Source organism: Sus scrofa, chromosome 5 (genome assembly GCF_000003025.6).
Source record: "Sus scrofa isolate TJ Tabasco breed Duroc chromosome 5, Sscrofa11.1, whole genome shotgun sequence".
NCBI lineage: Eukaryota > Metazoa > Chordata > Mammalia > Artiodactyla > Suidae > Sus > Sus scrofa.
Genome location: NC_010447.5, coordinates 84,841,863 through 84,859,436, shown reverse-complemented (window position 1 = coordinate 84,859,436; position 17,574 = coordinate 84,841,863). Strand labels below are relative to the sequence as shown.

At 37.2% G+C, this 17,574-nt stretch overlaps 1 protein-coding gene across 20 annotated transcripts in view; it reads right to left on the bottom strand.

Annotated features, from left to right (window-relative positions):
• Positions 1–17,574, bottom strand: part of ANKS1B (ankyrin repeat and sterile alpha motif domain containing 1B) — a 1,068,238-nt gene that overhangs the window by 289,306 nt on the left and 761,358 nt on the right. For all 20 annotated transcript variants that reach the window (XM_021093000.1, XM_021093001.1, XM_021092994.1 and 17 more), the window contains one exon: positions 10,929–11,081. In XM_021093000.1, the coding sequence (XP_020948659.1) occupies positions 10,929–11,081 (153 nt within the window). The remainder of the gene's footprint in view (positions 1–10,928; positions 11,082–17,574) is intronic.

The window sequence follows — 17,574 nt, the reverse complement described above, 5'->3', positions numbered from 1 at the left end:
AGAGACCTAGAAAATTTTAAAAAGACTAAAGTCAAACTTCTGGAGATGAAAACTATAATCTCTGAGATTAAAAGTACACTGGATGTTAATAATGGCAGATTAGATATTGCAAGAAGAAAAGATAAGTGAACTTGAAGACATAGCAATAGAAACTATCAAAATGAATCACAGAGCAAAAATATTGGAAAAAAAATGAACAGAGTATTGGCAAGTTGTGGCCCAGTTTTAAATAGCATAATATACATGTAATTGAAGTTTTCAAAGGAGAACAGAGAGAATACCAGACAGAAAACACTATTTTAAGAAATAATGACCATGATGTAGCTGCTATGGAAAACAATTCAGAGGTTCTTCAAAAATTTAAAAACAGAATTACTGTATGATCCAGCAACCCCATCTTTAGGTACATATACAAAAGAACTGAAAATAGGATATCAGAGAGATATTGTACACTGATGTTCACTGCAGCATTATCCACAATAGCTGAGGGGTAGAAGCAACCTAAATGTCTATCAACAGATCAACAGCTAAAGAAAATGTGCTATACACATACAATAGAATATCATTCAGCCTTAAGAAGGAAATAATGTTGTAAAATTGATCATACGTTTACAACATGGATAAACTTTGAGGACATTATGCTAAGTGAAATAAGCCAGTTACAAAAGGACAAATACTTCATGATTCCACTTAGACAAAGTAAATAAACTCATCAAATTCTTAGAAACATAAAGTAGAAAGGTGGTTGCCAGGGTTTAGAGGGAGGGAGGTGGGGGAGTTGTTAAATGTATATAGAGTTTCAGTTTTGCAAGATGAAAAAGTTCTAGAGATCTGTTGCACAAAAATGTATTATATATTTAACACTGTTGTACTCTACACTTAAAATGGGTTATCATAGTGGATTTTATGAATTTTGGACCACAATTAAAAAAAAAAAGATTGTAGTGGGAGTTCCCTTAGTAGCTCAGTGGTTGACAAACCTGACTAGGATCCATGAGGATGCAGGTTCAATCCCTGGCTTTGCTCAGTGGGTTAAGGATTTGGCATTGCCATGAGCTGTGGTGTAGGTCAACAGATGCAGCTCAGATCCCACATTGCTGTGGCTGTGGTGTAGGTCAGCAGCAGCTGTAGCTCTGATTCAACCCCGGAGCCTGGGAACTTCCATATGCCATAGGTGTGGGCCTAAAAAGAAACAACAACAACGACAACAACAACAACAACAAAACAATTGTAGTGGTAGTTGCATAACTCTGTAAGTATACTAAAAAGGATTAAATTGTACACTACAAATGGGTGAATTGTATGATAGACGAATATCAAAATAAAGCTGTAAAAACAAGTTGAGGCTATTAGACAGCAATTATAGAGAATAAACAGTCCTACAACTATATGCAGTGTAATGTAAATTAAAGAAGTTCCATGTAAGAACATACCATACAAAGCCATCAAACTGAGCTCTGCTGTAGAAGTAAGGAAAAACCAATGGGACCTAATCAAACTAACAAGCTTTTGCACAGCAAAGGAAACCAAAAAGGAAACAAAAAAAACCCTTACAGAATGGGAGAAAATACTTTCAAATGATGCAACTGACAAGGGCTTAATCTCTAGAATATACAAGCAATTTATACAATTCAACAGCAAAAAAGCCAACAACCCAATTGAAAAATGGGCAAAAGACCTGAATAGACATTTTTCCAAGGAAGATGTACAAATGGCCAACAAACACATGAAAAAAATGCTCAACATTCCTGATTATTAGATAAATGCAAATCAAAACTACCACAAGATACCAGTCAGAATGGCCATCATCAATAAGTCCACAAATAACAAATGATGGAGGGAGTGTGGAGAAAAGGGAACCCTCCTGCACTGTTGGTGGGAATGGAAGCTGGTACAACCACTGTGGAGAACAATATGGAGGTATCTTAGAAAACTATACATAGAACTACCATATGACCCAGCAATCCTACTCTTGGGCATATATCTGGACAAAACTTTCCTTAAAAAAGACACATGCACCCACATTTTCATTGCAGCACTATTCACAATAGCCAAGACATGGAAACAAATGTCCATTGACAGATGATTGGATTAGGAAGAGGTGGTATATATGGAATATATACAATGGAATACAATGGTGGTATACAATGGAATACTACTCAGCCATAAAAAAGAACAAAAGAATGCATTTGCAGCAACATGGATGGAACTAGAGACTCTCATCCTGAGGGAAGTAAGTCAGAAAGAGAAAGACAAATAACATGTGATATCACTTACATCTGGAATATAATATACAGCAGAAATGAACCTTTCCACAGAAAAGAAAATCATGGACTTGGAGAATAGACCTGTGGTTGCCAAGGGGGAGAGGAAGGGAGTGGGGTGGATTGGAGCTTGGGGTTAATAGATGCAAACTATTGCCTTTGGAATGGATTAACAATGAGATTCTGCTGTGTAGCACTGGGAACTCTTGTCTAGTCACTTGTGATGGAGCAAGATAATGTGAGAAAATAGAATGTGTACATGTATGTGTAACAGGGTCACCATGCTGTACAGTAGAAAAAAAATTGTGTTGGGAAAATAACAAAAAAATAATAATTGAACCTAAAAAAAAAAGAAGTAAGGATAGTAGTTGCTTTTTAGTAGCCATGGAAAGACTAGCACCTGAAAGGGGCCTGAGGGGCATTTGTGCTGGTAATTTCCCTTTTTCTTTTTCTGGATGTAGTTACATGTATGTGCTCTTTTTGCAAAAATTCATCAAGCCATACACTTATGACATACATGGATTTTTATGTGTATGATTTACTGCTATAAAAAGTTTTTAAAAGCTGAATGGGAAAAAAAGGAGGAAAAAAATAAAAGAAAAAATAATAGAAAAAAATAAAACCTATGGAGAAACTGAAAAAAAAAGAAAGGAAAAAAACTCAAAAAAAAAAAAAAAAAGAATTTAACAGGAAACAAAGAAGTAATGACCAGAAATTTTCCAAAGTTGATGAAAACTATAGACCTCATATCTAAGAAGCTCAGAAAACTTCATAGACAAGAAATATGAAGGAAATCACACAAGGGTACATCATAATCAAGTTGTTTAAAACCAGTGATAAAGAGAAAATCATTAAGTGCAGCCAGAAGAAAAAAAGATACATTATATACAGAGAAATAACAACAAAACCAAAAAGGAAAGGATAACAGCAGATTTCTTATCAAAAATAACACAGAAGAGAGGATGGTGGATCAATAGCTCTAAAGTACTTTTAACTCTAGAATTCCATACCCAGCAGAAATATCTTTCAAAAATGAAGGCAAAATAAAGTTTTTTTTTTTTTTTTTTTTTTAATCAGTGGCCCACACTATAAACAATGTTAAAGGAAGACCCGTGGGAAGGCAAATGACAGCAGACGGAACTAGGGTTATATACAAGGGAATGAAGAGCAGGTATGGCTTCATAGGTGTGTGACCTGTGTAGTTGCATGAGGACATGTTCTTTAAAGGAGTCTGTGCTTGGTTAAATGTTCTTCTGTCATTGTCTTACATTTTAAAATATATTTTTTTCATTTTTTCATGCAGAAGTTCTGGGACCAAGAATCAAGCCCACACCACAGCAGCAACCCAAGCCACAGCAGTGACAATGCTGGAACCGTAACATGCTATACCACCAGGGGAACTCCCTAAAATAATTTTGAACAAGGGGCCCCCATGTTTTCATTTTGCACTAGAGCCTCAAATTATGAAGAATTAATAAGGGTCCTGATGAAGAATACTTTGTAGCCCATGCTGAGGTTGGCTTAGATCTGGGGAGTATGTTCAGGCATGGAATGTGGCAGGGTGGAGGTGGCTTCTTTGGAGGATATTTGAAATGCTTTTAATCAGGAGAAGAGTGGATGAAATCTGTGTGGGGGAAAAACAACAGATATCCACCAAAATAATCTTTTAAGGTAGAAATTTCAATATACTTAGAACCTAATTTTCCTTTTTCCACAGAGATGGGTCATTAATGGTTATAATCAGAGGGTTTCAGTTTTTCATGAGATTAATTTGTTGCTAAGTGTCTACACTGTCTCCTCAGACCCAAATGCCTTGTTCACTTTCATTGTATATGTGTGTTACTAATTCCAGTATCAACACATAGTAATGCTTATTCCATAATATTGATCCTGAGGCAATGTAAGAATGCAAGTTCACTTTTAAAAGAAAAGCCATATTCTTTCCAAGTTTTAGTGTTTAAGTGCATTTTATTGGGATATAATTCTATCTCATTTTAGGTCAAGCCTCCAAAATTGAGAGTAGCATGATAGGTGCAGATATGCAAAACATGCTGAAAGATAGTGGAATCAATAGTATCAGCCTTAGCCCATTATCAACCTCCAGGCCATATGTGAAAGGGCTAAAAATCACTTGAAAGTGGGTATGTATTTGGAAGAGGATTATTCTTCTCATATGAGAAACAAAGAAGTGTGCTTTTTGCAAAACTTGGGCCAAGTGAACAAAGCTTCCAGAGAATACCTTTAAGAGCTTGCAATTTAGATGCAGTGAGTGGGGGAGGTGGAGTCCAGGGACTTTACCTGATATGTGCATATCTGAAAAAGTCAGAAGCTCTGAGGCTGTGTCTAGCTGTCCTGAAGGCTCGTGAAGATCCAGCTGTACTGTCTATGAGTATAAATTAAATGCTTAAATCCATAGATAATTCATAAAGTTTGCTCTACACTTGAATACTCATATCCAGTTATTAAGTTAAAGCCTTCGGCTTTGATTAAAGTTGTTAACTTTTGAAGTGTTGACTAATGTAGCCTCCCTGGTGTGGAAATATGAATATTTTTCTCATTTATTAATGTCCTATAGTGAAAGCATAACCTTTTACTTAAAATAATTGGTTTGGAAATGGAATTATAATATTCTCCTCCCCATTCCTCCCCTGCAATTTGTGAATTTGGTGATTATTCTTCTTAGTTGGGAGTATAAGTTGCCATTTGCATTTATCCCCCCAACACACATGCGCACGTGCACACACACACACACACACACACTCATACACAAACACACTCACATACACAATGTAAAAAACTTTTAGGGAGTAAATTTAATTGCGGTTATAACAATGAGGGTAGGGTTGAGGGGAGTGTGACTTTATAATGCTGATCATGAAATAAAAACATCAAAGTAATGCACGGCAAAGGAAATCATAAAAAAATGAAAAGACAACTTATGGAAAGGGAGAAAATATTTGCAAATAATGCAACACACAAGAGTTAAAATGTCTAAAATATACAAGCAACTTACACAACTCAACAACAGCAAAACAACTCAATTGAAAAATGGGCAGAAGACCTAAACAGACATTTCTCCAGATGGCCAGTAGACACATGAAAAGATGCTTGATACCACTAATTATTAGAGAAATGCAAATCAAAGATACAATAAGGTCACTATCTCACTATAAATAACACATGCTGGAGAGAACATGGAGAAAAGGGAACCTTCCTACAATGTTGGTGGGAATATAAGTTGGTGCAACCACTATGCAAAAAGTATGGAGATTCCTCAGAAAACTAAATATAGAACTACCATATGTATGATCTAGCAATTCTGCTTCTGGGAATATGTCTGGACAAAACTATAACTCAAAAGGATACATGCACCCCTATATTCATATCAGGCACTATTCACAATAGCCAAGACATGGAAGCAACCTAAATGTCCATCGACATTCATGGATAAAGAAGATGTGGTACATATATACATTGGAATAGCACTCAGCCATAAAAAAATGAAATAATGCTATTTGCAGCAACATGGATGAACTAGAGATTTTTTTATACCAGGTAAAATAAGTAAGAAAGAGAAAGACAAATATCATCTGATATTGCTTATATGTGGAATCTAAAATATGTCACAAATGAACCTATCTATAAAACAGAAACAGACTCACAGACATAGAGAACAGACTTGTGGTTGCCAAGGGGGAGGGAGAAGGATGGACTGGGAATTTGGGGTTAATAGATGCAAACTATTACATTTATGATGGATAAACAACAAGGTCTTACCGTATAGCACAGGGAACTATATCCAATCTCCTGGGATAGACCAGGATGCAAAAAATATTTTAAAAAAGTATATATGTGTGTGTGTGCGTATATAACTGAATCACTTTGCCATACAGCAGAAATTGGCATAACATTGCAAATCTATATTTAATAAAATATTAAAAAAAATCAGAAGCAAGCAATGAGTCTAAATTTGGCACTGATAGGACCATATTTCTATAGCATTTAAAACAGATAAAGCCACACTGTTAAAGATTTAACAAAAAATTAGAATGGTAACTTTGAAATTTTCTTAGTTTATCCAAATGATTAGACTATCACAAAATTTCCCTGGGAAGGTAGAAACTGAATCATCAACACTGCAAAAGAAAAAACAAGAAATTTGACAGCCTTAAGCAAAAGAGTGATGTAAGTACAGCTCCAGTAGCTATTAGGCAAGAAGCAAATGACTTTCTAATCAGTTTACTGTTGCAAAAATAAGTCCAAATGATTTTCATGGGACACATATGGATATTGCTACCTTATTTTATTTGTTTCTACCCAAAGGTATTCAAGACACAACCAACTGCCAGAGTTAGATTTCTAAAGCTATTCTTATTCTTATAAGCAGAGATTTAAAAATGTACTGAAGCCTGATTTTCTTTTGTTCTTTCAGTGGGTACTTTTATAATTATCAATATTGTAGGAAATCATAAGCCTGGACTAGAATTATTTCCTTAGTTAAAAAATGAATGGTAAAACTAATGGGAAAAAATTGATAATATGTTCTATATTGATATTCACAAATGAATAAATTGGACAGTGTTCGAATTTATTTGATCTAATCAAAATTCCCTTAGTAGGCACATAGTGATAAAATAAATTAATACTATTTTTCATAATTGCAATACTTTTTTGTTGTTGTTTAGGAAATGGATAATTTCATAATTATCCATGCATACTTCACGCAGAAAATATGCAGCTCTTTTATTGAAAATGTCCCCAGGCAAAGATACTGAGATTTTTCAATAGTATTAGGAACTGCTGTATAAACCTGGTAATACCGTAAGCAAGTTTAAGTAGACTGTGTGAAAAAAAATTCACGTATTTATGTCCATTTCTAGTTTTTAATTCCAACAAGCCTTTGGAGAGGATTATAGTTCAGGCTAGAGATTCATCTGGCTAGGATCTGCAGGAGGAAAAACTTGCCTGACAACCTCTCTCAACATATTCATGCGACGCTAAAATCTCAGTACAAAAGTGGAGGTGTATTAAGGACCTTATCAGTGGTAGTGGCAGACACAGGGGCAAAACAGAGCTCTTGATGAAACATCGGTTTCTGAGTATGAAGCACGGATAAGAGAATATAGGGAGCAACTATTGGCAAAGACTTCATTTTCTAAGTCTAGACACACATGGGCCTATAAAACTGGAAATACTTTGTCTTAAAAGTTTATGCTTGATTTCTGCTGCTGACAAAACTGCTATTCAGATATGAGGTCTCCATTCTCTCCCTACCCCTGTTCTTTGGGGAGGTTTGTGACCAAAACTTTTATTATTCAAATAAGCTTGTTTTTCAAAGGCGTAACTGTGCTCCACCAAGAAAAAGATATTTGGGGACTTTTGCAAAGATTACAATTTCAAATGTATTTGTACTTCTCAAGTCACAACTTTGTGTAGTTTTCATTTCCTCATGAAAATATTTGGAATACATTTATATTCACTGAGAATGTTTTACTAGTTTTCTAATATCAAGCATAATACCAGGAGAAATTAAGAGGCTTAATCAATATGATTTAATGATACTGAAGTTATTTGTAATCACATGGCAGTCAGCCTCCTCTTGCTGGGTTCTCCTTCCCTCTCAGCAGACCTCTGTATCAAAGACAGCCTCCACCCGTATTCTCTCTTCAGTCTACACAGAATAACTGTTATTGGTGCCATCAGGCTTCCTTAAAACTAATGACTCATTACAAAGGTTCAGGATGGGACTTTCCCTGAAATGCGTCGCTTTAAATCAAAGCGAATGTACATTCCTTTTGGGCTATAAAAATAAATTATAGGTCCTCAATACAGAGTTACTGGGCCCATATATTATAGATGAGCTTATCTTACATTTGGATATTTGGATACTTCCCTCATTAGTTGGAATAAATGAAAGTCTTAAATTTGAGACCACAATCAAAAGCTTTGTAAGCCAGAAGGCACTCATTGTGCCTGCCTCATTTTAAAGCCCAACAACCCTAAACCATCACATGAACTATCTTTGGCAGCTCTAAAGGGCATAAAAATTTTGCTCTCTGATTTCCAACTCTAAAGGCACAAATAGTTCTTGTCCACATTAAGCATATTTATGGAGTTAAATGACTCTGAAACCTCTTCATCAAGAGTGTAAACTTGTCCATAAAGCCACCACAGACTTTAAATTCTATTAGTTTACTTTAAGGAAAAGATACTGGATTGGGTTAGATACAGATGTTTCACTCCAGGTGATTCTGATATGATGCTTCTGATGGGCACTTCTCCCTGGACTGGAGTCAGTATACAAATGTACCTATGGTGAAAATGCTTAGAGAGTCAGTACAAGTGGAAAATGCTATTCTTGTATCCTACCTCAAGGCTGGGTAGCCCTGTGGATGGTGGTTTAAAACCCTAAGCCTTGGCATTAAACATGAAACCTTATGGCATCAGTGTCCTGTGGTCACTGCTGTCATGCACAGGCCTGGCCGCAGTGCCTGGATGGGGATCTCTAGGCCACTGGTACACATAGCAGTGGGGAACATGTGGGTCCAGGCCCACACTTTATTTTATTTTATTTTTGTCTTGTTGTTTCAGGGCTGCACCTGCAGCATGTGGAGGTTCCCAGGCTAGGGGTCTAATTGGAGCCATGGCAACGCCAGATCCAAGCCTTGTCTGTGCCCTACACCACAGCTCACGGTAATACTGGATCCTTAACCCACTGAGTGAGGCCAGGGATCGAACCCGCAACTTCATGGTTCTTAGTCAGATTCATTTCCACTGCACCACAACGGGAACTCCCAAGCCCACACTTTAAATGTTAGTGCTAGTATTTGGATTTTGAGAGACCTCTAGTCTTTCTTTGATGATCCTTGCTTCAATGAAAACATTTTATAATAAAATTCTATTGGAATTTGTTCAACGAGGAATTACTGCTAATGTTAGGTGACTGCCTTGTGCTCTCTGTCCCAAGTATTCATTCTTCAGTGGGGAGCAGTATTATTCAGATGTTACATAGAGATATTTATCACTGACTAGAAAGCAACTTAATTGGAAGCATGTTTGGTTGATCTATGGAAGGTCCTCCTTTAATAAATGGCTAAGAGTAGCCATAAGAATGGGGTCACGTTTTCGGTGGAGAACTGAAATCTCCTTGATGCCACTAAAAAGCAACAGTTTCAGTTGGTTCCACTGCCACACAGATGGATAACAATATTAATCAGAGGCTTTTAGTCAGTCAGACAGTGAATTCCTTCTGAAATAATGAAAGCTTTTGTGAAAGGATAGGAACAGAAAGCTAAGAGTAGCTGATAGCAAATTAAAAGAAGGAGCCAAGAATTTGTCCATTTAAAGTGATTTTTAGATTAAAGAACAGTTCTTATAGATGTTCCAGAAAATATATCATTTTTAAGACAGACTTTTAAAAGCAGAGAGTAATTAGTTATTACTAATAACCATTATTTAAAATAATTAGTGACATACAATACATAGAGATTGGTCTTTTGGAGAGAAAATGGCATAAAGAGCAGAACAGACTGTTTGTGAACCAGCAGAAATTTATCTGCTTTGTCTTTCAGTTTATGGATGCTTTACTTCAGTTATTGGAATGTAAAACTTAAATCTAAGAAAGTCTCTAAAAGATTAACTGATTTTCCATTCACTTTTGAAAAGAAATGTTCATGATGTGATGCCAAATAAAATATGAAGGCATGATAATTAGGCTATCTTTTCATCTCTTGCATTCCTTTATGCCATTAGAAATAAAATAGCAGTAAAAATAAAACGAGAAATTTAGCAGTATTGAAATCAGTTCAACAAATTTGGTTGATCTCTTTGGGCCTGAATACATGGCAACATATGTTAGCCAGTTTTTAAAGAAAATCTATGCCAAGTGTATGAATAAAACAAACAATTTAAGATTAGATATAAGCCCTAGAAAATAAAAAATTGATATTACAGCAGCTTATATAACAAGCACAAAAGCATTCTCTTTAAGTATGGGGTTTATATGTGCAGTTAAGGAATGTAACAGGAAATACGACAGAGGTAGAAATGGAAATATAAGGAAATATAACAGAGGTAGGAAACTAACATATAAGGAAATATAAGGAAAAATATAAATATAACAGGTAGAAAACTAAAAATGATAACTTTAATCTTTAAAAATGAATAAGAGTAAAGAATAGAATGGGAACTTATTTGTTATCATGTCCATATCTTAAAGTGACATTTCCTAAAATGGAAAGCCCAAAACTGCTTGGAAGGTTTTCTTAAATAATGTAAGGCTGATTTTTTTTTTTTTTTTGCATATGGAGTTCCTGGGCCAGGGATCAGATCCCAGTCACAGTTGCAACCTACATAGTGCTGGGCCAGGGATCGAACCTGCATCCCTGCACTGCAGAGACACCACCCATCCCGTTGTGCCACAGCAGGAACTCCTGAAATAACGTAAAACACACCAAATGACCTGTGAGTCCCCACATCAAAACTTCAAAAGACCATGACTGTGGAGCTTGACTAAAACCAAGAGAGACATATACTCAAAACAGAAGGCCTATCCGTAAATCCTTGTTGGATGTTGAAACAGTGACAAAGAGAGAAAAAACTACCCCCCACAACAGGAATTACCAAATGTTGAATGGCTAAGGTATTGTTAAGAGATCAACTTACATTAATAAGTTCAACTTCCCAGATTTTTTTCAACAGGTCCATTGATGTGTAGCCATTAATTAGAAAGGCTTTGGTGTAGTCACCTAGTTCAATGGAATCCAGCCACTCAGCAACAGAGGTGGGATGGTAGCCATCATGGCCAATGGGTCTCATCTGTAATTAAGAAAGTCACATTAGAATTAATTTAAGCTGTTTACTTTGTGTTCCAACAACAAGATGCATCTTGTCACTTGGAAATTTATCGGATATGAAGCAACAGATTTTTCCGGATAAGAAAATAAGGAAACCCAAAATACTTTATGCACAATTCTAAATCATTAATAATTTCACACTGAATTAGTTTTCAAAAATGCACCCAGAAATTTCCAATTTTGCTGCTAAATCAACTCCATATTTGAGAGAACTAAATATGTCAAACTTCTGTTGTAGACATTATTGGCATTCTGTTGGATGGAATTTAAAATGATGTCAGTTGGATAGTTTTAAATTCAGTGCTGAAGGCACAAGGAACTGCACTCCCAAAATGTAGATGATAATTCTCATATGCACAACATCAAAGCATATGAAAATACTTCATGATTTAAACATCCAAAGGAATTCATGCCTATGCAAGACATGTATTATAGGTAGTGCAAACATGCTGGAGAAACATACTGCTGTGGTAAGCCAGTAAAGAAGAGGCTTTTGGGTGTTTAAAGACCATGTGTTCTGCATAGACTCTACAGTATGTTAGATATGAATAGAGAACTCGCTGGCAGACAGATTCCTATTTTTTGTCAGCTATATACGGATTTATTTTTTTACTTTAGGAGAACAAAGAAGTGTGACAGCAACATAATGTTTCTGAGTTTAAATTGGAGTGTGAAAGTAATTTAAGCAAGAGAAACTTCTGGGTTTAAATTTTTGTATGGATTATTCTAGTCCTTTGGCTTTTATTTGAAATTTTAGTTGAATTTGCAGTTCTTGGTGTTTTGAAGTAACTCACTTCTAAGACTTATGCTGCTTTGCATTCCATACCAGACATCTAATATTTCAGTTATTAAGGACAGCTGGCACCTAATCAACTTGATGGGATCCTTCAGTGAAATTCATGATGGGAACAGCACAACTGGACAAAATGCAACATAGATTTTCCTCTTCCTTCAGATTCAGGGAGATAAACAGTAATGGAAATCTATATGATTCTGATTTGTGGGCCCAGAAAAGATTAGTCTGGGCATCAGCGATTCAGATCTTAATCTCAAGCATGTTAGGCTTTCTGTCACTATGCAGAATTCTCATTTTTGACATTCTTCTTTTTTTTTTTGAGGGGAGTGTAATCAGCATCTGTGAAAGGAGGGATGAGGAAGCAGGGCTGGGCAGAAGAGGGGTTGGAATGGGATGGGGCTTGACAGAGCCACTGTGAACCCACATTGGGGTACTCCGGGACAGCTTATGTTATTAGGGCTGGGCAGATAGGAATGGGCTTTTGTAAACCACTTCTCTGTTGCTAGATGTTGCCTTGGGAGGAGCAAGCTCTGGTGAGGGTTCTCTGCAGTGAAGGCAGATGTTGGAGATGCTGACAGCTGGAGGCTATCTGCTGACCACTCTCCCTGAGGTAGGGCAAGTCGTTCCTTGAAGGGAGTTAGCGGTGGTCCATGTGCCTCTCTTCCAGTATACTTGGGACCTCCATTCACCAAAGACCAACATGATACTATATTTGTTTCCTGCCTTTCGCCCTATATCCACTCACTCATTCACATGCCCAAAGCACTTATTTTTTAATTTTAGATGAACCATTGGCAGATGTCATGAGACTTTACCCCTTTGGTACTTGAGCACACATCTCCCAAGAACAAGGACCTTCTCCACAATCACAGTACCATCACACTCAAAAAATCTGATAGAAACACTGATAAAATCATATTACCTAATACATAGCCCATATTGACATTAAAATTATTCAAAATCATTTAAATTATAACATTATATTAAATTATATCATTATAACCTTAAAATTATGTCTAAAATTATATTAGGTAATTACATCACCTAATACATAGTCCATATTAACATTCCAAATATCCTCAAAAATGTCATCTATAGCTAATTTTTTTTGCCTAGTCAGCATCAATCAAAGGTCAAGACAGTTATATTTTCAAGTAGTTCTTCTGCCCTTTTCCCTCTTTTTTCTTCTTGGGATTGTATTTACGCCTTGATTTTTAAGTTCCCTGTTTTCTTCTTTCCTATTTTTCCACTCCCCAGTCTATTTTCCATTTTGAGGTTTAAATGTCCTCTATTTTAACATTACAGTGTAATCCATTATATGTATTAGGGTCTGAACTGCCTCAGACTTAACATATTTCGGTTTTACATTGCCTGGCTCGTTTTAACTACACATTAAATGTTTGGTCAATAAGACTTAACTCAGTGCTAATTACATAGTTGTTACAAATGTAAATGACAGCTCAAAATTTGCAAACTGAAGTTTATCAGCAGTTGTAAATAACTGGATGTTATAGGTGGGTATAATTGGTGACTAAGACCTAAAACAGAGGCTCAAGGTATTAAATACCTTCATATTGTATGAAGAGTTACAAAAATATTGGGACCAGGAGCATTCTCCAGGACTTATTTAGAGGTGGTTAAACTAACTCTGCTACCCTGAACCATCACCCAGCCTCAGGAAATTCCCTGGCTGTCCCAGTTGACACAAGGAAATAGTGAAAGAGGGAAAGAAGAGGGACTCATTAGAGTTGAAATTAACAGCCAGGCATGGAGGTCATGCTGTTAGCCCTAACAAGAAGCTGACCAACCCAGCAGATGGATACTGGTGACAAGCTTAGGGAGTCTTGATGAACCAAGCTGGGGTAGAGTTAGATGTCCCACACCAGAGAACTGTGCAGTGGGACCATCACCCTGAGCATTCATAAACCATTCCTTTGAGAGAGCACCCAGTGGCCACTGCCGCACAGAGGTTGCTGATGGTTGAGGTTAGCCAAAAAGCTAACAAGGTTAGCCAAAAAGCAATGATGGGAAACCCACCAGATTTCTGCAAAGAAAACTCAATTAGGGATAAAGAAGTATGCCTTCCTCCCAATCTCTCCTTCTTGCCCCAGCACTAGGGAATTTAGAATCAGAAAAGAGAGAGGTACAAGTCCCTTGGCAGAAGACTAAAATGGGAAGAAAAGAAAACTGGAGGCTTAAGTGGATTTGAACTGAATTTTAAATATTTTATATAACTCGAAAGTTATTGGATATGTCAGAGATCACATTAAAAATAGTAAAGAGAAAATTGTAAACCAGCTATAATGGGAACAAAATAAAAATCATGATATTAAAAAATAAAAAATAAAAATAATAATAAAAAAGAAAGATTAATGGGGGAAAAATAGTAAAGAGAGTATCAGTTGAGCTTGGTTGAAGGCAGGATTGGAAAAAAAAAAATCAAATCAGTCTTTTGCTGAGTGCAAACTGCTCAGCAATCTGGTTGTTCCTGTGAGGCAGGTTCTCCCAGACCAACCTTAAGGAGGGTGAGGGAGGGAAATATGATGGGAGGCTGAGACACAGGGGCAGTGTAGACAGCGAGCCTGAAGGGAACCTGCAAATGCGTGCACTGACATGTGCAGGGGAAGCATTCACCCGCCACTCATGTGTTAAACATTCAAGCAGTATCTATTCTGATGAAAGCCGTGGAATAGCAGAGAACACGACACTCATGGTCTCTCCCTCAGAGAAATTACAACTCTTAATTAAAAACTATGTGGACAGACGACCAATAAATCATGAAGGTTCTGCATACATGAAGAGAGGAAACTATTAGCACTAAATGAAGTTATAGAAGTCACTTTGCACATGTAATGATATGCATAATGGTTACCGTGCTGCACAATCATTTCCTTCAAAGCCATTCTTTATTTCTCTTCTTACTGCCAGTACTCTGTTTAGGTTCTTGTTGGTGTTTATAAAAACTAATGCAATAGCTTTCCACTTGGCCTCCCACCTTTGGTCCAGTTTATACCAAGCTGCTATATCAGTCTTCCAAAAAGCCAGGCTCAGAATTCCCATCGTGACGCAGCAGAAACAAATCTGACTAGGAACCATGAGGTTGCAGGTTTGATCCCTGGCATCACTCAAGTGGGTAAAGGATCCGGTGTTGCTGTGAGCTATAGTGTAGGTCACAGACGCAGCTCGGATCTGGCATTGCTGTGGCGGTGGTGTAGGCTGGCAGCTGCAGCTCCGATTAGACCCCTAGCCTGGGAACCTCCATATGCCATGAATGTGGCCCTAAAATCACAAAAGACAAAAGACAAAAGACAAAAAAAAAAAAAAAAAAAAAAAAAGAGCCGGGCTCTTAAATCAACCTTTGCACGAAGACCTACAGTGACTCCTTCTTGATAAAAAGGTCCTCTTCCAGCATTCTAGACAGGTGAGATCAAGTATAAACTTATCTTTTCCACCTAATCTCACACTTCTCTCTCTATGTAAACTAATACATATGATTAAACACACACGTACGTCTAAGCAGTACGTTAAACTGCTAGCCATTCCATGAACATGAACCGTGTGTGGAAGATGCATTTATGTCTTTGCTAATATCATTTCCCATGGTTGGGATGCTTTTAGCCTTTATTTCTGGAGAGTTTCTTCAGGACTGGATTCTTGAGCTCTAATAAAAATTTCCAACTGTTTGTAAACTATCTCAATAGATGTCTTACAGTATCAGCAATATGAGTACAATTAAAACATTTTTAATTGAAGTATGGTTAGTTTATAATATTCCTTTAATTTCTGTTGTACAGCAAAGTGATCTAGTCATCCATATATATACATTTTTTTATACTATCTTTCATCATGTTCTAGCCCAAGAGATTGGACATAGTTTTCTGTGCTGTACACAGCACAGGACCCCATTGCTTATCCATTTTAAATGTAACGGTTTGCAGCTACCAACCCCAAATTCCCCATCCATCCCACTCTCCACCCCACACCCCTGGCAGACACAAGTCTGTGTTTGCTCTCCATGTATGTGGAGAGCAGACTTGTCTTTGCCACCTAATCTCACACTACTCTGCTATATGTAACCTAATACATGTGATTAGACACATGTCTGTGATCTGTTTCTGTTTTGTAGATAGGGTCCTTTGTGCCATATTTTAGACTCCACATATAAGTGGTATCATATGGTAGTTGTCTTTCTCTTTCTGACTTACTTCACTTAGTATGAGAATCTCTAGTTGCATCCATGATGCTGCAGATGGCATTATTTTGTCCTTTTATATGTCTGAGTAGTATTCCATTGTATCTATGTACCACTTCTTCTTAATCCATTCATCTGCCGATGTAAACGTGGGTTGTTTCCATGTCTAACACTAGTACAAAATTCATCTCTTTCAGTTCTCAAACTGGCCCTCTTTATGTGTTTCCCAGCTCAGTTAATGGGGAAGCATCATACCATTGCCCAAGCAGATGCTTAGGAATCGTCTTGCTTTCTGTTTATCATCATATCTAATTAGGCCAACAAGTCTTGTACACTTGATTTCCAAAATGTCTTTCAGTTCAGTTTCCTTCTTCCAAAATGGACTTTGGAATCCGACAATAATATCTATCCCTGTTGTAAGGATTATATGACATAGAGAATGTAAATTGCCTCATGCAGTTTTTTGAATATACGTCTTCAATAATTCTTAGTTCTCTTGCCTCCCCAGTGCCCTAAATTAGGCCCTTGCTTATTTTGAAATTGCATGATGATGGTCCTTTGGCTGCTGATGTTTTCAACTCCAATCAAAAATCTTCTTTCCTCTCTCACTCCTGTCACCTTCCTTCACTCCTTTCCTTTTCCAGCTTGTTTTGGAAAGGGTTTATGCCTGCTCACCTCTTTATACTCCTCCTTCTCACAGATGACAGTTATTTTTCAGAAATACATCTATCAAGGTCACTCGAGTAGATTGAATTTTTTTTTTCTTTTTTCTTTTTTAAAGGCTGCAGGTGTGGCATATGGAAGTTCCCAGGCTAGGACTGGATCAGAGCTGCAGCTGCCAGCCTACACCACAGCCACAGCCATGCCAGATCCTTAACCCACTGAGTGAGCCCAGGGATGGAACCTGCATCCTCATGGATACTAGTTGAATTCATTACTGCTGAGCCACAACTGGAACTCCATGACTGAACTGTTGATCTCAACTCTTTGCTCTCCCTCCTGTATTAGAATTACGCTTCTGTGCTCATTACTGAGGTATCTGCCTTGTAGCCTGTTGTGGCTGGAGTTACAGCTCCATCCCATTGATGTTGGCCATGCACTTGCTTGGGCAATGTCAGTGTGGTGGTTTATAGATGAGGACTTTTTGCTCCTGTGACCTCCTCATCCTTTCATGTCCTTTTTCTCTACTGCAAGAAAGACAAATGCCAAGTAGTTTTGTAACTGTTGCCCCTGGAGGAAAGATGAAGGCTTGTGGAGCAAACCTAAATCTAACCCAAAGCTTGGAGTGAACCCTAGCTCAGTGGCGCTCAGGTGAATCACTGAACCACAGCTGACTCAGGGACTCATGAGTAAGAAAAGTAAATATATGTGTATTTGTGTTGCTATCAACCACTGATATTTTGACATATGGGTAAAACTGACTAACTCACTCTTTATTTCAGAACCCTTGGAATTTGTATTAGTCGG